Source organism: Rhinolophus sinicus, chromosome 1 (genome assembly GCF_057876585.1).
Source record: "Rhinolophus sinicus isolate RSI-liver-muscle chromosome 1, RSI-T2T, whole genome shotgun sequence".
Lineage (NCBI taxonomy): Eukaryota > Metazoa > Chordata > Mammalia > Chiroptera > Rhinolophidae > Rhinolophus > Rhinolophus sinicus.
The window spans coordinates 24,110,448-24,135,016 of NC_142501.1; the positions used below are offsets into that span (position 1 = coordinate 24,110,448).

The 24,569-nt window shown below is 34.7% G+C and overlaps 1 protein-coding gene and 1 long non-coding RNA gene across 12 annotated transcripts in view; one reads left to right on the plus strand and one right to left on the minus strand.

Moving 5' to 3' along the window:
* VEZT (vezatin, adherens junctions transmembrane protein) overlaps positions 1-24,569 on the minus strand; it is a 66,618-nt gene that overhangs the window by 33,516 nt on the left and 8,533 nt on the right. For 8 of the 11 annotated variants that reach the window (XM_074326165.2, XM_019732163.3, XM_019732161.3 and 5 more), the window contains 3 exons: positions 10,596-10,724; positions 6,955-7,041; positions 1,373-1,548 (listed from right to left, as the gene is read on the minus strand). In XM_074326165.2, coding sequence (XP_074182266.2) covers positions 1,373-1,548; positions 6,955-7,041; positions 10,596-10,724 — 392 coding nt within the window. The remainder of the gene's footprint in view (positions 1-1,372; positions 1,549-6,954; positions 7,042-10,595; positions 10,725-24,569) is intronic. The other 3 variants (XM_074326166.2, XM_019732160.3, XM_074326169.2) reach the window with 1 other exon arrangement.
* On the plus strand, positions 53-15,996 carry LOC148759022 (uncharacterized). Its single transcript, XR_016020923.1, has 3 exons — positions 53-553; positions 843-952; positions 15,176-15,996. It is a non-coding gene; the product is annotated as an uncharacterized LOC148759022 (long non-coding RNA).

Genomic DNA, 24,569 nt, shown 5'->3' on the forward strand with positions numbered 1-24,569 from the left:
CTTCTGAAATGACCTTTTTTTTTTTGCTTTTTTAGGTTTGGATTCTTTAACCTAAAAATAAATTATAGATTTAAAAATCCAATTTTACAAATTTAAAAGTAAAAATAATTTTTACTAATTTTTAATATTAAAATACTTTAATATTCAAATATAGTATAAATTCCTTTTCCCTAAAATCAGACTTTAATCATTTGAACAACAATGTATAATATCAAGAAAATAGAAGGATTTTTCCAATTAGAAATAACATATACTTGATGAGTAATTGTTTAGAATAAAGTCATCTAATTTTAAATAATCATCATTACAAATTTGGAATATATATTGTAGATCTTAATACGGACAAGCTTTGTACTTTTGTGCTGCTTTAATTAAATTATGAAATTTTTTTACCATTACAAATCTACAGATTAAAATACATCTTTTAAGCAATGAAGGCTTTGATGAGAATGTGTATATATAAGAAAGAGGTGAATACAAGGGAGGTGTGTCTGAAAAACAACATCAACAATACCTGAAGACAGTTACAGTCAAACTACAAAGAAAATCACATGTAAGAATGCTTCTTAATAAATATTTTCCTGCCCTAATTTCTCTTGGAATTCGTTACTTTTAAACAATGCTAGTAATATCATAAAGCAAAATCTCACCAGATACTTTTATGCTTAATCACATTTGTGGCTAAAGAAAACTTGAAAGTTGTAAAATTCTTAAAACCTATGGTTCCTTCTAGCATCTCAAGTTCTTGTATTTTGAAAGGATAAGATGAACTTTAACAGGAAGAGGACATTAACAATTCTGCATATATAATCACTTCTTACTATTCTTTTTTTCTTAAACAGATGATGGCTTCGGACTTCTTCATTAGACCCACATATTTGAAGTGGTCGAAAAGTTTTAGGATACTTTGAATCATCAGACTAGGATCTCTTCTCAGCCAACAAAGCAAGAGGTAACCATTTATGTCCATGTCCCTTCCTAACCTTGTTTTCTCTACAATGTGATTATGATATAATCTATTAATTATAAAGAAAAATAAAGAACTAGCTAGGCCTGCACGCACACAGGTATATGGGTAAGAGAAATTCTTTTGGCACATGTTATACCTGTTTATTGGGCTGTTAAACACAGAACTAATTATACTGAGTTGAAAGTATATAATAAACAAATTGGATTTTTTTTCCAGCTTCACTTTAAATAGTATGTACCTCTGGAAGGTACTTTTTTTTAAACCTGTGGTATGTCATCACATTAATTACAATCCTAAAATGTATGGAAGTTTGTAATGCCTTTACAGTGGAGAGCACGACGATGGATTTCCTCTGCTGATACTCTGTATGTAAGCAAAGGATAGATGTTTTTTGGACAGTACCAAATATTAGGGGTTGCCAGGGAGCGAAGTGTTGGAAGGTGTCCATTTTCCTGTTGTTGAGGTTGCCCTGCAGACAGGATACTGGGATCAAGTAGCTCAATTAACTCCACATCCTCTTGTAACAGGACTTCCTGTTGCAGGATGGTATGTAGTGAGTCGAGTCGGAATCCAATATCCTTGCCATTAAAAGACCGGAAGAGAAGTATTAATACATACATAACTTTTTTATTAAATGCTAAACTCCTAATGCACTAATAAAATTTAGAGGTGTTTATTTTCAGTACACACTCCAAGAAGAAGAAGTAACAGTCCAATCTATCTTTTTATTTCTTTCCTTTAAAAAAAAATAATCTTTTTATCTTTCCTTCCTTTTTTTCAGTCCAATCTATCTTCAGTATGTTGTGTGGGGCTTTCTTTTCACTGTAAATATGAAATAGTACAGATTAAGGTGGATATTATTGAGCTACCAATATACTACTAATATAAAATTTTGATAGAGATGTATAGTAATTACAGATTAACAAATCTGCCTAGGTAGGCTTAACTGATTAAATTGTTGAAACACAACATGGAAAAGGTAATCCTGTAACACAGATGCTGTCCCTGGATACTGTAACAATATGTCTAATATCTCAGAATTACATCAGCAGGATCGAGGTCTTCTAAAGCTGGACCTTTAGATTCTAAAAATACATCATTAAGGAATGAAAGGCAAAACCACACTAATACGTGCGTGGCATTTATAGTTTACAAAATGCTTTCACGTGTACCAGCTCACTTATTCCTCCCTCTTTTCTTTCTATCCATCTATCAAAAAATATCTTATACATACCAGGGACCATGCTTGACACCAAGGACACAAAAAAATGAACAAGCCACACAAGTCTCTACACTTACAGAGTTCATCGTTTAATGAAGAAGACTTTAAAGTAAACAGTTACTACATAATGCCCAAAGAAGTGCCATGAGATATTATGAAAAGGACATAGAGGGGCCAAAATTTGCAATGAAGTCAGAGAGAGCAAAAGAAGTGATGCCTGAGCTGTGTCAAAGTATGAACAAGAACTGAGCTGATGAAAGAGTTGCAAGAGTGGGCTGACACAGAATAAAGCTTCTCTAGAACTGCCAGTCATCAATACTGGTTTGGGGAGAGTGTATGTGCGGGAGGTCAGAGGCGAGGTAGCAACGTTAGAGCAGATAGTTTAGTTCTCACAGGAACCCTGTGACATACGTTATCCTGCCCTCCATTCTTATAACGTAGGAAACTGAAGCCCAAAGAGACGAAATAGTCCAGAATTCTGATTTCAAATCCTAAGTGTATACAGTCTGCTCCATCAGAAATTTAAAGTTTTACTTCGTATTAAATTTAGGAATAGAGTGATCCTATTGTAACATAAAAATAAAGAGAACTTTTAAAGTTCTTTAGCAATTAAAGTAGAAGAATCAGGCGCAGGGTTTGAAAGCAGTGGGTTTGCTCTCCCTAGTTGGGGAATCCTTGCCACGCCAGAGTCCAGCCCTAGCTGATCATAATGGGGACTTAAGTAGGAACGCAGTGATCCATACATCAAACTACAAGTACACATCCGGTTGACTGTGGGTTTTATGGCACTGTTAGAGAAGAGCGTTTTTAATATTAGGTCTCTTTTGGTACATATATATTTATTTTCACTGATCCAAAACAGAACGCCACCTGAATGGAATATCGATCTTCCTTTTAGCCTGGTGTGGCTTTCTCACCACCTACTGACACACTCTGCATGAACCTCTCAGCCCTTTTCTGTCTCATATGTGAGCAATCACCTCTCTCTTCTTACAATCCTGATTCTAACATTAAGAACCACTTAATTATTTGATGTCCCACCCACTTTCATAAAGAGATAAAAGCACAGCTCACTTTATAGTACTGTTGGGTGGAGGGGGGAAGCAAAAGGGGCAGGAGTGGAGCAGGGTACATTTTCAAGTAATCTTTAAAATAGATCTTCACATATTGGTATTGTTATTTGGTTTGGACCCCCAAAGCAGACATAAACATACGCAAATACAAGTATTAAAAACCAAGCTTTTGCTGCAAAAGCTTTAAATCATACCTTTTACGAGACCTCTCTACACCTATATATATATGGGTAAATTTAAAGAAGCCTAAATAAATGAAGGCTGAGGCTCACAGAGACGGGAAAGCTATTAAGGCAATGGGAGCTTTCCCTCTGCACAGACCATGATAAAGACATGTACTCACTTTCTTCAGCACCACTCCTTAGCATTAGACCTGTCTCCAAAATGGGGATAATGTTTTCCCCAAACAAATGTGCTTTGAGGCAGTATTAATAGCTTTGGAAATATTTGATTAAAGAATGTGACAAACTAACAACCTACAATCATCTACACATAAAAATAAACTTGAAAGGGACCAAGATACTCCAGATAACTAAAGCAGTATTATCTTAATTGTTAGATTGCCTCTACAAAGGAGTAACTTGAACTACAGTCTGATAATTATAGCTATAAAATTGAATTAGATTAATGAATTAATTTTCTTAAGGATAAATTATAAAAGATTACTCTTTAATTACAAAACTAAGAACTGTAGAAACTATGGAAACTGTACAATGTGGCAAACAAAATACTGGAGAAACAGATACCTACTAAATGAAGACACATGTCACAACAGCTCTATTTGGACTCAGGGCCAAGTCTCAAACATATGAAGACATTTAAAAGGTACTAATTTGATGGACGTAACTATTAGTAGGCATGATCTACCTAGCTCTGTGCTTCAGGGAGGTGGACCCTGCGATCTCTGGCTCCCCCTCAACAGGTTTGAATGCAAGACCTAGTTAGTACCTAGGTTTATATCCTGGTTCCACAACTTAAGCAGGTTAATAACCTCTCTGTTCCGGTTTCCTCACCTGCAAAATAAATGGTACCTTCTTCATAAGGTTGTTTTAAGATTTAAGTAAGTCAATATTGTAAAATACTAAGAGTATCTGGTACACAGTAAGCAGTATGTGTTAGCTGCTAGTGTCAGTACACACGAAATAATTAAAATACAATAAAGTAAAGCACACATAATATAATACAAAGCATAGCATAGATAATTATTACGAGATTGTTGTAGAAAATAAGAGATCTGGCGAGCTGAAGTTTCTGGGAAAGGCCATGAGGAAGAGTTAGGACTGCTTATTGAAAAGATTCCAATAATAGCAAAATGGAAGGAACTGCACCACAGTATAATAGCACAGACATAGACAAACAGAATAGGGGTGGAACAAAGGAAAAGAAAGATGGGGTTGGCTGATGAAAATATTGGTGGTTAAGGCTGGAAAGGTAGCTTAGGGCCAAATTATGTAGACTCTTTTATGGCGAAGTGATGTATTGGATTTGATAGGATAGATAATGAGAATCTTTTTAGAATCTAATCAGAGAAATGGCATCAGAAGGTAACTTAAGAAAATTTCTGCCTGGATGGATGCAAAGTGTATGAAAAGCACAGCTAAAGAATAAAGAGATTTCTATTTTTGCCCCTAGGGATGCAGAAAGGAACTTATTTATGTGCTGATACACTGCAATGATCTTATACATTTTTTAACATATATAGTGCTGTTTGATAAAGCTGATGACGATCTAGTGAGATAACGTGTGAAAGCACTTTATAGACTAAAAAGTGCTTAAAAAGTGCTAATACCACTAAACTACCAATATAGTTGCTATAAGTGATTTCTAATCTTTAAGTACTACCTTAATAAAAATGAACAATGGCAAAGTGTCCAGATATCATGGAGCAATTGCCAGTATTTATATAAAATGAAAGAGGGATTGGTTCAATATCTGTATAGTTAATAAAAATTTAAATATGTCACAATCCAGGGGAAAAAGTCAAGCAACCTCATGCCAGAAGCCAACTGGGTAATTCCTTGTCCCATTACCCATAAACTATTCCTTAGGTATGTACGTCTTACAATTTTCCATAATTTAGGCACAAAAGGAATACATACAGAAGCTCACACTTACAGTGAAGCATCACATGAAACATAGCCAATGACAAAGAACCAAGAATGGAAATATTGGGACTATGCAGACTATGATAAAAACCACAGAAAAATGTATATGGGTCCATACACCTCACCACAGTCCTAGTATCACTGAAGAATGAGAATAGCTCCACCTGGACAGAGATGATATTCTATGTAGATGACAAGACACTTCATTGACCTTCTCAACATACCTACAAAGATAAAACCCTGAACGGAGAACTGGCCCTTTTGGATTGCTAAAAAAGTAATTTTAGTCAGTCAAAACATAATAATATTCAAGCTAGAGATGTACTGCATTTTAACGGAAAGAGCCTTGGGCTTTGAAACCAGAACACCTGGTTTCAAATTCTGACTCTATCACTCTCTACCTGAACATTCTTGAACAATTTATTTAATAAGTATTCTTAAACCAAACTAAGCTGTCTGAACCTCAGGCCCTCCGACTGGTAAAATGCACTCAACCTCATAGTGTCTGATTTCAAAATCAAAATGTGAAAGCACTTTGTAAACATTTCTTTATGAATGATAATTTACAGGAATGATAATTATCATCTTAAGGTCACAGGCCAGCAGAGGATCCTGAAAACCTCCTTACCTGTAACCTGATAACCCTATTAAGACTCACGAGAACATCATAATTCAATTTTTTAGCTATACTACCTGGATTTTGTATTGTTAGGATGTAAAAACTTGAAGTACTCCTTCTTGGGAGTCAGGGGGTCAAGCAACAGATACATTACAGCAGAGAGAGAGAGGGAGAGAGAAAAAAAGCAAGCCTCATTGCAGTCACAAAGACTCTCGATGCTGACTATTCCAAGTCTTTGGGAAATTCTGTGATTTATCAGTCCTGGGAGACTAATAAAAGTTAGATTATTGAATCACCCCAAAAGTCAATATACTTTAATAGCCCATTTCCTCTGATATGAAGTTATCAGAGAATGGTAGATTAATGATAAATATATTAGGGAAGAACCACTTTCGATTTTGCCCAGACTTGGTAAATCATAGGGTATGGGAATAAGGATAGAGACAGCCCAGTTCCTAATAAAAAGGGAGAAGATCCCACTAATAGGTAGATTTTCCCAGGTACTGAAAAAGGGTCATGTGAACAAAGAGGAATACACACAACTGTTGTCAAGAACTTAGTACAGAAGAGACCGTACAAATAATTACAAACCAATACAAGAGGAATAACTGTCAATGGAGGAAAATGGCAGCAGGAAATTAGTAATCTAACAAATATGGTTTTGATAACTACCAGAATATTTTATTCTAAGTGGCTAATAACCTCTTAGAACAACTATGAAACAATACTAATAAGTACAAATTCAAAGATTTCTAAAAATTGAAGAATTTTTTTTTTTTTTAGGTGATACAAACAACTTTATTTAATACTTCATGAAGTAGACAGTCTCCTTTTGGAAAACTGCCCAGAATATCTAATCAAAACCAATCACTGCCCAAATCAGTAGCAAAACAAATTCTGATTCATTGATTCTCTAAGAAACTGGAGCCCTGAAAATTGACAAAAAAAGTACAAAGGACACTTACCAACTTGTGAAGTAAGTCATCTTTCTTATTGCACTGAGAAAAAATCCAACTTTTGATGGTTTTAGCCACTTTTACCAGGATGCCCTGCTGAAATGAATTACATTGTATAGGATTATTAAACCACACCTAAACAGCAGAAAAATTTCGAATAATTTACATCTAATTAATCAAATTTTTTATCAGGAAAAGGGAGAAAACAATCATCCAGGTTATGTGTTTTGTCAGTATGTCTCAGCCTCCTTATTAGCGCCCAAATTTACTCCCACATCAGAATCACCCTTATTCTATTTTAGTTAGAAACATATTCCCGGGCCCCCAAAGAAAGGTTCAGACTCAGTACGTTTGGAATGAGGCCTGGAAATATGATTTTTAATGAGCAGTCAGAAGTCATCCTGAAGCAGCCCGTTTATCTTAGGTACACTATAATCGATGGCAAGATGATGGTGGTATGTATCTCAAAAGGAAAACCATAAGGTACGCTAACTTCTCAAATATTAAGAACATTTCACTCTACAATACTAAGGTACAAAGATTATTTTTATCAATTTTAGAAAAACTGCCTCACTGAAATAAAAGTTAGATTATTGAATCACCCCAAAAGTCACTATACCTTAATAGCCCATTTCCTGAGCATGCCAGTAAATGGAACTTAAATTCACTGAGTGATTACTATATCCCAGGTACTGAAAAAGGGGCATGTGAACAAAGAGGAATACACACAACTGTTGTCAAGAACTTAGTACAGAAGAGACAGTGCAAATAATTACAAACCAACACAAAATAAGAAAAGGTGTGGGAAAAGAAGAGGTCAAGAGGAACTAACACTGGAACTAAGCCCTGACAGATGAGTAGGAATTTAACAACAAAGGAGGTTAGAACAGGCAAGGGAATGGGATAATTAAAGGAGAGAGCCACGGGAAAGCATGCCACAGGGCTGGTGGCCTAGTCTGGGACAGCTAAATCCCAAGGGAAGGAGGGAATAGTAATCAAGTTAAAAAGGTACACTGAGATGAGTTTTAAAGGACTTTGGTCTTATATGCCACAATAGTGTAGATTTTATCCTCCAGGCTGAGAGGAGCCACCAAAGATTTTTATGCAAGAGAATGAAACAATAAAAATCAGCTTTTTAGAAAAATAACTGGCAATAGTGCAGAGGCTGTACTGGCAGAGAATGACCAGTCCAGAAGCATGATTAGAAGGATATTAGTCCAGCGAAATAATGGCATAGGCCTGAAACTAGGATAGCAAAAATGGTAATGAATAAGGGGTAGATTTTTAAAGACATAGAAGTTGACTTGATACATCATTTAGTGACCAAATCAGTATGGGAGTGATGGGAAATCGTAAGATAACTAAAAGGGTGGTAATTTGGGAATACATGAAAAAATATTTTGTTTGTAGGGTGCCGAGGAAAGACACTATTTTAGATATGTTGAAGCTGAGTTTCCTGGGGCACACGCAGGTGGAAATGTCTCACAAGCACCTGGAACTCCATAAATAGAAAGGACATAAGTATCCAATGAGGGCAAGAAAGTAGATGAGATTGCTCTAAGAAAACAGACTAAGCAGAGAAGAGGTCTGATGCTCAAATTTATGGAAGGAATGTTTAAGAGTAGTTACCAGAAATGCTTATGTATTTGACAGACATGGAGCAGTTATTGTCTGCTGCTAAGGTTCCAGTGCAGATACAAGAAAAAGAGGTTCTCGTGCTTTCTGTCTGTCTGATTGTGGTAGCCAAGACTGAATGGGGGAATCTAGGGAAAAAACATGGAGATAGTTTTTGCAAGTCAGAAATCACACTGTAAAGAGTGAAGAGCCTGTTTTACTCCAAAGAGGAATCTTAAATATGAGTTTACAAGAGAAATGTTGGAAAATGATTCTCCTACACCCTTGCCTTCTGATTGATTCCACTTTTAAAAGCCTAAGGGCTAAAAGTAATTAAAAGCAAGCCAGTGATTCCTAAAAGAAAAAAAAAATCACGGGAAAAGAAACCAGAAAAGTATACAGAAAATGAATATTCATGGTGAGAATACCAGTACAGATACTCAGTAAGTGCTTTCACAGTAAAAAAAAAAGTTTTAAAAAAGGTGATTAGTGTTAATGACTGTTTCATCATGAACTCATACAAAAATCTGCTTTCCAAAGAAAATAATTTGTACTTCACTGCTTGATCAGAATTTTGAGGGCAATTCTAAAAATATATCCACCAAGAAGGAACTAAATAGTACAAGTCTCTAAAATTTAGCTGCCTCAGATTTAGTAAAACTCCATTTTAGAAAAATATATAGCTCATACAGTTGAAATGTGTTAAGACTAAGACCACACAAACTTTCTAGACATGTGGTAATTTTGAAAAACATCCTCTGGCTATGCTTTTTACTGTTCCTCAATTTCTGAAGAAATGACATTTTAAACTCTCATTTTATTTATTATAAATTAATAATAACATTTCTACATGTAAAAATACCTGTCCTAAATGAAAAGGATTGAAAAACCCAAGAGATCAATGCTCACCTCCTGCCCCAAGATTATCCCTTGACCCTTTCTTTGTCTTTTGTGGCCAAGTAATCTCAAATCCAAGTTTTAATCTATAAATAACCAATTAGATATAATCTAGGTTTTCCTTTCAAAACCCTTCCTGGGAACATTCATATTTGAAAGGGGCAAGAAGAAAGGCTTTAAGTAGAGAGAACTAGCAAAACTGGTTCTGATCTCTGTGAGCTTTCACTTCCCTATCTCCTGTCTTGTGGGTATTAGTCAGAAAATAAAACAAAATATTTCCGTGGGATTTACTTTGCTGTTGTAAATGGGCCCAGCTTGGTTACCTCACACTTTAGGGGTTTTCTAAGAACAGGAGAAAAGACTTCTATTACCGTAGAGTAAATGAGCAAAACTTTAAAAGCCTCCTCCTGAAAGTAATTGAGTCTTGTAATAAAACATTGATTAAACCAAGAAATTAGGTAACCTGGTTATATTTTTTCTATTAAATTAGAATTCGGTGTGTTAAAACTGAAACATACTGGAATATTTTCTTTAGTAAATATGTCTAATAGGACATAAATGAATTCATTAGTTAATTCATTTTGTAGAACACAGTCAATGGAGATTCTTCTGATATCTCAGCCTCGTAATGCTGTACATCAACTCTGAGATATTTACTGCATAAAAATATGTAATACTGCAGATATTAAGGGCATCAGAAATTGAGGTATTATCGACTCCATTGCATATCCTTGAAAGTGTTATAAAATATCTTACTAAATTGCTTTCTTATAGTTTGTGCTCTTTTTAAAAAATATATTTAAAGGAAAAAAAAATTCCAGTTAACATAGGAGTCCTAATAGGGTTCTCATTAAGGTTTTTTTTTCTGATCCCTTCCAGATAATGTCAATATTTAAATAAATATTTTAATCCTCAACCATATTAATTTCCATTCATTATACAAATTACCCATGAGATTGTCCAAATCAGCAAGGATTCACGTGTATCTAAACAGACAATTTTATACTACTGATGAAATATAAAATAAATTATTTCCAGTGTTGGGGAGGACATGGAGGCACTTACAAGGTGTTTTCTTATTTTTGTTTTTTTGTAAAGAACAAAAGATTAAGTCATAGCGGATGAGCATGCTTTCTTACTTTTGGCAGGGCTCTTGTAGGAGGCTTTTGTTGTCCCTCTGTGCATTTTTCTGGTTTTGGTGACAGAGAAGAACATATTTCAAAGTCTGTGTGTCCCAGATCCTGTAAGTACTGGTAAAGTGGAGAATTCTGAAAAAGACATTTTAAATAAAGCAAATTTTAAGATCATTACTATTTCAAAAGTTTTAGAGGCCAAACGCAATACCAAACTTCACTATTATGACTAGTATACTCAAATTCTTTAAGGCTTAATCTATAAAGAATTTAATGCCATTTAACATTAAAAAAAAAAAAAAAAGCCTCAATAATTCAACAGAGGGGCCCCAAACAGGGAAAACTCTAAATAAAATACACAGATTTTTTTGAGTGAGGACCAGCAAGGAAAAATGAATTTAGGAATATAAATAGATTTGTTGAGCAATAGCTCTGCCCACATTTTTGTAGTATTAGATTGCTTCATAACAGCCAATCCTGGCTATAGATAGCTCCTAAGAGGACCTAGAGTGAAAAACAGTTATTACTTGAAGCCAAGTAGAATTAGGCAGTGATTATACTGTATTGTAATTTTATCATACAATCATATTAATTTATTCAAGCACAAATATGTATTATCTACTTTAGATAATACATACAGTGCCCGGCATGGTAAACAAACTTAAAACTTCAAGAAAGTTACCTAAGATAAGCTTATATACAAGTATATGGCAAATAAGACAGTGTTGCTAACAAAAGCATTAGAACAGTGGTTAAAAACAAACTCTGGAGTCAGAAAACATAGGTTCAAATTCCAACTTTTGCCGCTTACTAGCTGTGTAACCTATGGCAATTTATAGTCTTCATGCTTCAGCTGTCTCATCTAAAAATCAGAACAACAATACCTACTTCATAGGGTTCTTATGAGGACTAAACAAAGCACTTAGAACAGTTCCTGGCACATACATGGTCTGACACTTAAATTCGCAAACTTGTAGCAACGATGTTGCTAACCTTTTTTGGTATCAGAGGGATTATTCATTATGAATTTGTACCAACTCGACAAACAGTTAACCAAGTTTATTATTTGGAAGTGCTGAAAAGGCTGCGTGAAAAAGTTAGAAGTCCTGAACTTTTCACCAACAATACACGGCTCTTGCATCACAACAATGCACCAGCTCACACGGCACTGTCTGTGAGGGAGTTTTTAGCCAGTAAACAAATAACTGTATTGGAACACCTTCCCTACTCACCTGATCTGGCCCCAAAGACTTCTTTCTTTACCCAAAGATAAAGGAAATATTGAAAGGAAGACATTTTGATGACATTCAGGACATCAAGGGTAATATTATGACAGCTCTGATGGCCATTCCAGAAAAAGTTCCAAAATTCTTTTGAAGTGTGGACTAGGTGCTGGCATCGGTGCATAGCTTCCCTAGGGGAATACTTTGAAGGTGACCATAGTGATATTCAGCAATGAGGTATGTAGCACTTTTTCTAGGATGAGTTCACGAACTTAATTGTCAGACCTCGAAATAAGCACTCAATTTATACTTCAGCTTCAGCTAAGCTATGTGAAAAGAGCATAGGTTTTGGAACAGATTAAAAAAAAAAAAATCACCTCAATCCCCCAAACAAAAATACCATCATCACTATTGAGACCACTCTTTCTGGGTGAATAGCAAGTTGGTGACATTTAAAAACAAATGTTGATTCCATTCAACAAAAATGTAATACTTTAAAAAGACTTTATGTTAGGTGTTAGAGATACAACCACGCTAAAAGAACAACAAAAAAACCAGCAACATAGATGACATAGTACATACCATGTGGCAAAAGCTTAACTAGCATTTTCAAGCATCATCTGTTAAGGTTCACAACAAACTCTGAAAGGTATCATCATCACCACTATTGTTATTCCCATTTCATACATGAGGGAACAGTCACTCAACTAGAGAAAGTAGGCTAGATCTAACTCCAAAGCCAGCAGTGAAATATTATACTCTACTACCTAAAATTATAAACAGTACCACCTATGTCGAGAGGAAGACACTAAAGACGCTTACTTATAGCTTAGTACAGAGACACCAAGCAAATTAGTAATTACAGGAATGTGGAGGCCACGGACTTTCCATCCTAGAACCATGGCCGTTTGTCCATAATCTCGCAGAGACGGCCCCGGTGCTGGTAAACACTGTTGTGATTTACTCGAAGCCTCAACTGGCCATATGCCAAGGTTGAGCTGGTTTCTCCAACCCCTGCTAAGATCCCTACAGCTACTTATAACTTGAAAAAAATAGTCAGTAGTGCTTAAACTGGAAGCTTCAAATAGCTCACAGGTAAGGAAGCTCTGCTAAATGGTTTGGCGGCCAGAGGTGTGGATGTGGTTTTATGTGGGCGAGATCATAGGCAACGGTGGCATCTTGGTTATGTTTGAAGACCAATCGTTAACATCCGTTTCTTTTGGGTTTATTATTTGAATGTTCTTGGACATGTGTGATCAGACTGATATTTGAATCAAATATGTCAAAATCAATATCTTCTATATCAAACACTGCATGGAAGGTCACATTTTCTCTTGACACTAATTTGGATTGTCTTTTGATTTAATAGCATTAATATAGTGCTAAATGCATGTCTTTGCTTAGCCTGAAATTGGAAAGGATATATGTGAATATACCAACCTGGTATATGTATGTGTATTTATGAGGATAACATTTTAATTTGAGGATTGGAAATAATATATTTGACTTCCAGAAAAGTTGGGGAAAAGGCCTTGAGAAAACTAGAACTTGCTACAGTAGGAGAAATAGTAATATCATGTACCAAAGTTAAATCATGTCAGTAGTATAAAGAATAAAATCAGAGAAAGAACTTTGACAACATCTATGTCTGTAAGATGTTGGGATACTTGCTGGTATTCTGAGTATCTTTATAACATCTTTAATGCCAGGACAGAGTGAATGAGAGCCATGACTAAATTTTTAATCTAATTCTGATATGTGCATTATTATTAGTCTATCTGGTTTTATGATTTTTAGAACCTATCTTTGCAAAAATAAAATGCCCTATGGATATTTAAACAGGGTTATAACTCAGTATCATTCATGGGTCTAAAAATTATATTATGTCCTGAAATAAATAGAAGTGATTGGTTATCAAAAAAATAATTACAGGAACGTATTGGTTGCTATGGAAACAGAGGAGTGACAGCTAAATTAGACCAACACTTTTAGGTAATATATCCTTGAGTTTGAAAAAATGAGGACGAGTGGGAATTTGCTGGACTGGTAGCAATTTGCTGGCTATCAATTTAAGAGAACGTGAATGAGTCAAATGACCTTTTAAACTGTTTAATCTCTTTTGCGAAAAACATGCAAAAAATTATAAAATAAGGAGGAATGTTTCTTATCCCTCTACCATATTTAAAATCTCTGGTGGCACAAATGGTTAATCTTTTTATCACCCACAATGGATCTTCAGATATTGCCCTGAATTACTCAATCTGTATTTTCAGACTGAACTGTGAACCCCCAAGTGGCAAATGAACAAGAATGCTAGTTCATTCCGGCTGACCTTTTGAAAAGTTTACATACTTTAAAAAAAAAGAAAAAAAACAACAACTTGTTTTTAAGGCAGAATACTTTCTTCAAATGAACTCCCATGGGGAAGAACAATAAATTAGATGGATCAAAGTGGAATTACTCTAATTCAAGAATCATCAAACTTTTTGTATAACAGGCCAGACAGTAAATATTACTATAGGCTCTGTAGGCCATATGGTCTCTGTCTCTGCTAATCAACACTGCTGCTATAGTGCAAAAGCAGCCGCAGATTAATTAATTAATTAATTAATTAATACATAAACCAATGAGTATGGCTATGTTCCAATTAAACTTTATTTATGGAAAAATTGAACTTCTTATAATTTTCATGTGTCACAAAATATCATTCTTTTGATATTTTCCCAACCATTAAAAAGCGTAAAAACTATGGTTGGGACAAATCTGGCCCAACAATCTCATTTGCTGACGCTTGTTCTAATTGAAGATGCAGTCGAGATCATGAGGCACACTCTTGCCGGCTAACTGTTCTCTGGGAAGAGGCTTGGGGGTGGGGTGGGCATGGGGCCAAACTTCTTTTGATTCCAATTGTATGTCCTTTCTTACTGTACACTTAGGTGATGCTGTGATAGCACTGACTTGAGTCCCTTTCTTTTCCAGTTTATGTCACAGCTCACAAAATAACAAAATGGAAGATCTGTAGCAGATTTTTTTTTAAGTGACTAAACAGAAGAGAAAAAATGAATACTTTGTTCTCCATATATGTTCTGTACATCGACTAAGAGCGTATATACTCAGGATCACCATTATCAGGAACACTTACTATTTCGTATTTCACAAAAATAGTAGCATTCATTGTTTACCTTGTATACTACTGATAATGTCCAACAGTCTCATTTGACACAGTAATTCTACCAGTAGCACATTCTGCCATTTTCCCAAATATAGACCTTTTGGTGGGTTTTACAAGCTTCTTGTCAAAGGTGTGATATATCCACTTGTGTTCTGCAACTCTACATGCCTTTCTTTCTTCCCCATCTTCAGGTGACAGAATTAATCACTTTCATCCTAGAATGCAGTTTTACAGTTCTGGGAAATTCTGGCTTGCCAAGACCATCACTGTGCTTTGTTTCATGGCTCTATGTAACTAAGTATTTGACAGAATTTCAGAAAAGACAACCTTTGGAGACTACGAATGAAAGTACTGCAGGTCTGATAAACTATCATTCCAGTAATCGTATTTCTTATTTTCACTTTTGTCTTTTTGTCTGTTAATGAAAATCATATCACTTTCTAACATATAAACTTGAACTGTATGAACACTAAAACTTTATTTATTATGCTTATGATGGTATTCTGAGTTGCAGCATTTTACTGTTTTATTTATACTTTTATGCTTCAATCACTTTTGAGCCAAAGAAAATTTAAAATTCAACCAATGATAACACAAATGAAAAACAAACATCCCTTGGTTAACAAGCCAAGATGAACTAACTGACCGAGATAGACCTTGAAGCACATAAGCAATTTTTAAGAATGCAAAGGGATTTTTAGTAAAATTATTATTTTATGTTAATTATAAAACATTTAGGGGGATAAAATTACTATCACTGTTTTCTCTGAAACTGCCAAATAACGTGTGTACTATGTGATAGATCTCAAAAAAACCACACCATGACCAGTGGTTCTTCAATTTTTTTTTTTGGTCTCCAAGCCTCCCTGTAGTCTTAAAAATTATTGAGGGTCACAAATAACTTTTGTTGATGTGGCAGTGTAACAATATTTATCATATTAGAAATTAAAACGGAAAAATTTTAAGTTATTAATTTACTTAAAATAACAAACCCATTATAACACTAATGTAAGGAACATAAATTTTAATGAAAACTTTCTTTTTTCCAAAATGAAAAATAAAAGAATTGAGAAGAGTGGATTGTTTTACATTTTTACAAATCTCTTAACTGTGTGGTTTAATAGGAGATAACTGGATTCTTATATCTGTTTCTGCATTCAATCTGTTGACATTTATTGTTTTGGATGAAGTATATAAAGAAAACCAGACCTTAAACAGATGTATAGTTGGAAAGGGTGGAGTATTTTAATAGTCTTTTCTAATAATTGCATTATCAAAGAATAGCCATAACAAAACTCTACAAGTGATACCGTGTTTCTCTGAAAATAAGACCTAGCCAATCAGCTCTAATTCGTCTTTTGGAGCAAAAATTAATATAAGACCCGGTCTTATTTTACTATATTATAAGACCGGGTCTTATATAATATGATGTAATATAAAAAAAGTTAATTTTAATATGGAATATCAAACCATTTGATGAGCCCTATGTACTCTACATGCATGAGAGAATGAGAGTGAAAAAAGCAAATCCTGTCTTAGTATTAAAACCTGATCACCCAACATAAAGTAATTTCTTTTTCTTTTTTTCTTTTACAGCAAGATGAGGCTTCCTACTGCAACAGTTCTAACCACTATATTTGAAGGTTTGGGCCTATTAGGCCTATAAACTAATGCACAGAAATGTTTATGTTTCATATAGTGAGTATCACTATAAGTTGATGGCAGCTTCAGAAGGGGACTTTATTTGTGGAGCATAAGGCAGAGTAGGTGGTGATAGTTAATTTTCTCTGTTATAACTTTTTTCCTTGGTTTAAGCAAAATAGAACCACAAGTGTTTCAGTTAAGTTGTTTTATTGAAGAGATATTATCAGCACTGAACTCAAACTATAATTTTGTAGTATTGGAGAATGTCACTGCTGCCAAAAGAAATAGGAGAAACCTCAGACACAGCATGTGGGAGCTTCTCCTCAGGAAATCCTTGTGGCTCACAATTCCTGTAAATTTTAGCTGACAGAAAACACACATCACAGTACCAGAAAGAATTTTGCTAAATGAAAGATAGCCAAGAGTCTTCGGTTGTACTAAGATTGTTCGGATGGCCGAAACATAGTTTTGTAAGAAAAATAAACAAAAATAGACAGGAAACCCCAATGTTTTTGCTGAACAAGCACTTCAAGAAAATAACTCATTTAAATCCTATACTACCTACACTTCATGCCCCTGCTCCCCATTAAAGATATCAGAACCCACACTAATGGATATATATAAATAACTCTAGCCTCTGCACAAATGGCATCTTAGTGGTTTCCTTTGGCTACTGACACACCTCTGTCATTGCTATCGGCCCACGACCAAACACCTGCACCAGGCTAAGTGAACAGCTAGCAGAACCCTAGATGCCCTTTTCACACTAACCCTCATGCACCCTTTGGACTCTCTCCTCTTTCCCAGAAGAGCTGCTCTCAGAGTTGGGTACTCTTTTAGAAATGTAATTTGTACACTGCAGTAACGACTGGCCAAATTCTGATTCAGGTTCCTCACAAGCTATACACTCTGTCTTCCAGATGCCAATGACTCAGTGCTAACAGCATTCCACTGGAAAAATCATTTAGCTACAAAAAGCGAAACTTAAATGGCAGTCATCATTTGTTCATTTATCTCTAATCAAATATTTATTGAGCACCTACTATACATCAGGCACTAGAGTTACAGTAGTTTTCTGCCATTAACTTCTCTCTGGGGATATTCAGGAAAAAGTTAACTTTTTTCTACTTATAGAAGGAAGCCAAGTTCAACTGTTCAACTTCACAGATTTCAATTTTTTTATTGTTTCGCTATTTTTAAATTAAAAATTCAAACAGTACAAAAAGACATAAAATGCAAAATAACTTTCTTTAACCTACCCAACCCCTATTCCCTCTCCCAAAATATAATAAACATTCTGTAGTTTATGAATCCTTCCCCCCAATTTAGTACATTTATGACTGAAAGTGGTTGATAGTGGAAGGGCCAAAATGACTGCTATATTTCTGGTTTGAACAATTAGATGGTACTATATACTGAAATATAAAATCATGGCAGAGCAACAAATCTGAAGAGGAAGGCAGTGAGTAGGAGCTGCCTGTGAGATATTCAGATGTGAATAACTTAGACCTAAAGTATCTGGAGACCAAGAGTTGCCTTGTTTGAAGGTATAGGTTTGAGTTTGTAGCGGACAGGTATGGCGGCAAACCCATGGTAGCACATAGGTATGGAGACATGACAAGCTCAGCTAGAGACAATGCTGAGTGGGAGAAGACAAGAGGGCCCTAAGAGAGATCAGTATTTTGAAAAAGTCGAGCAAAAGTGGAAAATAATAAGTAATAGCAAAAATAGTTAACATTTGTTGAGTTGCATACATGCTAGGCATTAAGCACGTTTTATAATACTTACTTTACTCCTAACAACAAACTTCTAAAAAGATATTAGTACTATTACTCCTGTTATACAAGGAAATGGGGCCTGTGGAGGTTATATAACTTGTCCAAGGTCACCCAGCAGGATGTGAAACTAGCTGGTCTGAGTCCAAAGCCTACACCCGTAACCATAACACAAAATTGCCTTTTTGAGGAAAAAAGAGATCTAGAAGGAATAACCAAGTCTTCTCTCTCAAGTTCATTTTATTGTATAGGATTATTCAGGTGTGGTGAAGCCAACAGATTAGGAGACAACTGTCACTGAAAAGATAGTTTGCTGTAGTCACAAATCCCAAGAGAAGGGAGCAAACGATGTCACAGGGAGGGGAGGGCACATGGGGCAGCACCAGGGTTGGTCAGGAGGGAGGAGAGGAAATTATGGGCAAGAGCCTTTACTGTGGTTTCTGAGGGAAGGAATGGGCAAGGCAAGGTAAGCCGGTTTAAGACTGGCTAGTTTGAAGAATGTCAGCAGTCTCTGGAGCACAGGGGCCGTCCCTAGCAGGGAACCTGGCCTTGGAACGACTAAATCAGGTAAATGGTGGCCAGGTGAGAAGCACCTATCCAGGTGAGTAGCTAACTCCTCTTAGGAATTTGCTACCTCTGGGAGAGGCAGTCCCTGCAGGCTCAGCAAGGCCCCAAGCTGATCACCAGAAAACAGGAAGTAAGACATGGCTAATTACTTATAAATCAGACTTTACATTCTGTAAGGTCCAAATGCTGACCTGCATGGTACAATTTTTAATTCAAGCATTTTTTTCTCTCTTCAGGTTGTCCTCATCTCAAATTACTCCCCTTTCACTGGCGGCTTTAAGTTTCATAGAACTATAGTCTCTTGAATTGAAAAACACAAATCTGGAATTCTTTTTTATTTCTGTGAATATATTTTGGAAAGTGGTAACTCCTCCAAACCTCCACAGAACTGGCATTCTTATGATTTACGGGCTCTATGATTTTTCTGTTCACTCATCCTTAAGTGAGTTCTATATTTATTAGCCTAGGGTTAACAAAGTATCAATTGGGAATAACTCAGGAAAAAACCAGAGGAAAATTTTCAGGTATAACATGCAAAGAAGAAAAATAATCAAAAGGCAAATAGATCAATTTAGAAGTCTAGTTATCAAAGGTGATAGAGTCATAGCAGGCATCGTTATGAACAAGATCACACAAAATAAAGCAAGTATTCCAGTGCTGCAGTTTCCCACAGGCTATGGGGTAGACATCCGGAAATGGCCCTTGACCTGCTCCCTCTGCCCATTTCTTAGGCCACAGCAGTGTTTACCTCTGGTTTGGAGAAGACCACAGTGGAGGCTGCTAATTCTGTTTGCTACTACATAGGTGCACTCTTTTCTCACAAGAGGATAATCAGTGTAGGTTCTCACCTGCTTTGGTTAATTCCTCCCCCACCACAGCCTCCCCAAACAACAGCAGCACCAAACACTACTTAAATATCCGCCCTGTACTAGGCACTGTTCTAAACATTTTTACATACTAACTCATCTCATCTTTAAAATAACCTTGTAAGCCACAGCTCATTTAAGGTAAGAGGAAACTAAGGCATAGACCAAATAACTTTGCCAAGGTCATGTATGTAAATGAGCCAGGATTTGAATATAGGCAGCCAGACAATAGCCAAATCTGTTATCTACTCTGCTACACTGCAAGTAACTTAGAGTAAATAAGTTCATTAACTTGGTCTAATATAGTATTTTGCATAATTTGTATATTTTTTTAACCAGAAACTAGACTTGTAATTTTAAAATTACTTAACAGATTATTAGAAAATTCACATGGTCAACATAAATCTTCTGGTAATACCTACATTTATTCCCAATCTGTTCTTTCTCAGATGAGCTATAATCCATATGTATTTGCCTCAGATTACACAAGCCTAAAAATTGGCTGCAAAGGATACTGGGACTATAAAAACAATAGTATTTTATCCTTACAAATTACTTTGAAGTCCAGCTCATTTGGTTGAAAAAATAACTCTTATGACACTGGAGAGAAAATATGGCCAATATATGATAAAACTAATTTCTTCAATTTACAATAAACCCATACAAACCAATAAGAAAAAGATTTTAAAAACTGCAAAAAATGGGCAAAGGGTATAAAAAAGCAGTTCAAAGGAAAAAAAACCCATACAAACGGTAAATACAAATGAAAACATGTTAGACTTTTACCTTGATTGAAGAAGTGCAAGTTAAAACAAAGATATAATTTTTATCTGGTAGTTGGTAACAATAAAGAAGTTTGATCATATTTAATGGCGTCGAGGGTATGAGAAAACAAATATTTCATATACTATTAGTGGGAGTATGTCTATAAAAATATAAATGTATGTATCCATTGACCTAGCAATTCCACTAGACATCTATTTTATGGATATACCTATAAAAGTATCTTTCAATGTACATATGAGAATACTGATGACTATAAGCTTTTAAGAACTCCCTTTATATTTAAAAAGTCAAATTATACAATATTTCTGTGTATTAGACATATATTTGCATATGTTTATATATGAATATAATTACACTGAAAACTGATTACAGTGGTTACTTCTGAGGAGAAAAGCAGAAGTGGGGAAGAAAAGGATTAAGGGAGGGCTGATGTTTTTCCTGCATTTGATTTTTTTACAATGAGAATATATTCATGCTATTTATGTGGGAAAAGGTGCCTAGCATAAGGCCTGATTAAAAAAAAAAGGTGTTGATTGTTAGTTTAGCAAATGACTAGAATGATCCTGTATACTTTTCTATATTAAAGCTAACAACATACTCAACTATTACATAGTTCATTTATTTAAGATATCAGTACTGTATTGAAGCCATACTATTAGGTCTCATAAAATGCTAATTATTGTCAGATGATATTTTACCTCTGCAAGTCTATATTAAACACAAAAAGCATTAGGGAAATACAGTGAGCTACTAACAGACGGCAGTAGGAGGCAGGAAGCATTGGCACAGAAACCCGAAATTGTGTAATGCAGAAGTAACTTTGTTAATGAAGACTTCACACCTGTACAGATCTGTGCCTCTTTAGAAGCCTTTGATCTCCATTCCCCTGTTAATAGAATGTATCAGATTTCTTACAGGTAAAATTCTTTAAAAAATTGTATAAATTTTTAATTTCTTCAAAAATAGTACCCTAATGTAAGTTATATATTTTAAAAGTTTCCACAATGCCAGTAGAATCTCTACAAGATTTCTTATACAAAACAAAATCTTTAAGGAACAAGATATCTGTAATTAAAGGGGTTTGATTGGGGACTATTTACATGAAAACATTTGTTAGCTACTGAAAATATTTTTAAAATATTTTACCTTTGAATATAGGTTAAGGCTATAGATCTAAATATGATTATTGCATATAGAACAGCATTATAAAACTATATTACTGAAAAGAATGAACTGCAGTTGCTCTGATTTCCTTATTTCTTTCCAGACTAACTGCAGAATACCACAGAATAAGCTGACGAGGAAGACTGTCATTATCAAATAACACAAGGTAGCTATTTTCTCTATTTTTAAGGAAGAAGCTTTTGGTATATAAAGTGCTAAAACTGTCATAATTAACAAAACTCTACAATGGAAAATAAATTTCCCCATTACTATTAATTATACTGCCAATATACTGTTTCTGTAGACTTTTCATTTATCTTTAATCAGTATACAATCAGAAAATATAATCTGAAAATAATCACTTATTGTCTTCCACCCTCCCCACCTTAAACCTTGAATATTATAGAATAGTACCTTGCAAAATTAAAGATATTATAAAATAACAGGAAATACTTCATTTGGAGTCTACACATTTCAACATAATTTCTAAACAATTATTCCAAAAGCCCCAAATCCAAGTATTAATTTAATTATTCCTCAATATCAGCAAAGCAAACTCTAATCATAGAACTCAAAAGATTAAGTAGGCTAAAAGAGTCTACAAAAATTAGTTCAACTAATTAGATTACTCACAGACATCATAGTTCTAATTTCTCCAGTTGACCTAGATGAAAAATTTAGTACCTCTTGCCCATATTCTTTTGTTCCGTACACTTCTTTCTTTGATGGTTCCCACTTGTTCTCCATAAGAACTACACTACAAAATGGCCACTGACCTGGAGGGCGTGTCTTCATCATTACTAAGCATTTTCTTATTAGAAGCAGCTCTTTGAAAAAAACCTGAATATAATTTCTTCAGTGCCACTCAGTATTACTCAGTAACTGCAGAAGTAACAGGGAGAGTGGGATTTTTTTAAATGCCTTTAGAGGGTATTACTTAATATTTTTGTTACTTAAAAGTTTTTTCAACTAGCAGCAGGTAAGACATATAACTCATACATTTTCCTTCCTTCTAATATTATCCAACAGAAATGTATCCCATCCAATTAATATTACATGAAACAGTCTAAACAACAAATAGTTTTAAAAAGAGTAAAGAGTAACTTTAAATTTTTTTATATACAGTAGTACAAATGTATTCAAGTACAATACAATCTAGTCCAAAACAAAACATCCATCAAAAGAAAGATGAAGAGATGCAATGGGAGGAAAATGACTTTCACAGCTTATACACTCAACCAACTAAAACTAAAGAGCAACAGTGACTTGGTCTTAACTCAGGGATGAGAAGAGAGCAATGGTGGTTTGAGTTCTCCGTACCTTTAATATTACTCAGTATCTGCTTAATTAACTGGCATATATTGAGCACTTACTAAACGCAGAGCAGAAGCAAGGTGAAGAATTAAAACTATCATTTTAAACTACTTTTGAAAAAAAAAAAAGACCTAGGTCTGATACCTTGGCAAAATACTGGGTATGAGAAGAGCATGCAATAAACATTAGAATGAGGTTTGGATATTATATCACATTCAACCTTTTCTCTTTCTTCCTTATCAATAATAACTGGAGACGGAATTTGTGGATCTGTTAAGAGAAAAAGGACAGATCTTTCAATTTGATTCATTCTTTCCTTTCATCAGAAAGGGAGAATCTGTAAGGAAAAGTAAAACAAAAAGGACAGGGCAGGACAGATATACACTGAAGTAGAAAATCCACTTTAATAAAGGTGTTAAAGACACAAGGTTAATGGTTGTGGATTAATCAGCAAAATCCCAACAAGATATATAAGTGGCCAGATTCTTTTAGCTAAAAAAATTACAAAGTGGATTTAAAAATAAAAGATGTCCTCAAATATATTATTTCAAATAAATACTAATGGGCATTTTGATCTGCTGCAGTGGGAATACGAAGTCCCAATAGATACATAAGCAATACTCTAAATATCCAGAGGCAATAGAATCAATACACTCTCTTAACATGATGCCCTATGGAGCACATTGAGCTTTGGGTCTTTTCTCCTAAATCTTTAAGGCATCATTTGCTTTTGGGAACACCTGGGAGAGAACCAGGAAAACTAAAATTAAATCAGAGTTTCTGATCGAAAAATAGACTGGAAATGAGCTGTACTTCTTCCTGTATTTCCTAATTAATGGAAGCCTCTAAGAGCCTACTCTCACTCAACTTACCAGATTTGAAAATAATGTAATACTAAGAGATTATCTGGTATAACGCCTTCATATAAGAAATGGGAAGCAAGCTTTAAAGAAGTTAAATGATTCATTCAAGATATCATTAATGTCATTCTTGACTACTAGTCTCCTCCTGTTTCTATGAGGCTTTTTAAAAATGAATGTCTTTAACTATATAAGATAACAATACAACCATAAAAAGTAATTTAAGCCCTGTGTATAATAGCTTGAGACAAAGAAACTTGCATTTTATTAAATGCTTTCAAAATACACAAATGAGAGACTTCCCACCTTTTGGAATGTTTATATATATTGTTTAAAATGTTAAATACGAGGCAATGTGAAGACAAAATGGAAGAACATGACCCAGACAAAAAAATGAAAAGTCTATAGAAACAATTCTTGTTCCCCAAGAAGAATTTTTATAATTCATATTAAATAAATGTATGCTTGCATATCTGCTGATAAACTAGCTCTGGTCTTCTTAACGGTCAATCTTTTTGTCAATATGATTAAAATTTAATAACTCCATTAATAAATATTCTAGTACAGGTAGTGATAAAAGCATTAATTTTGCTATGCTTCCTATCTCAG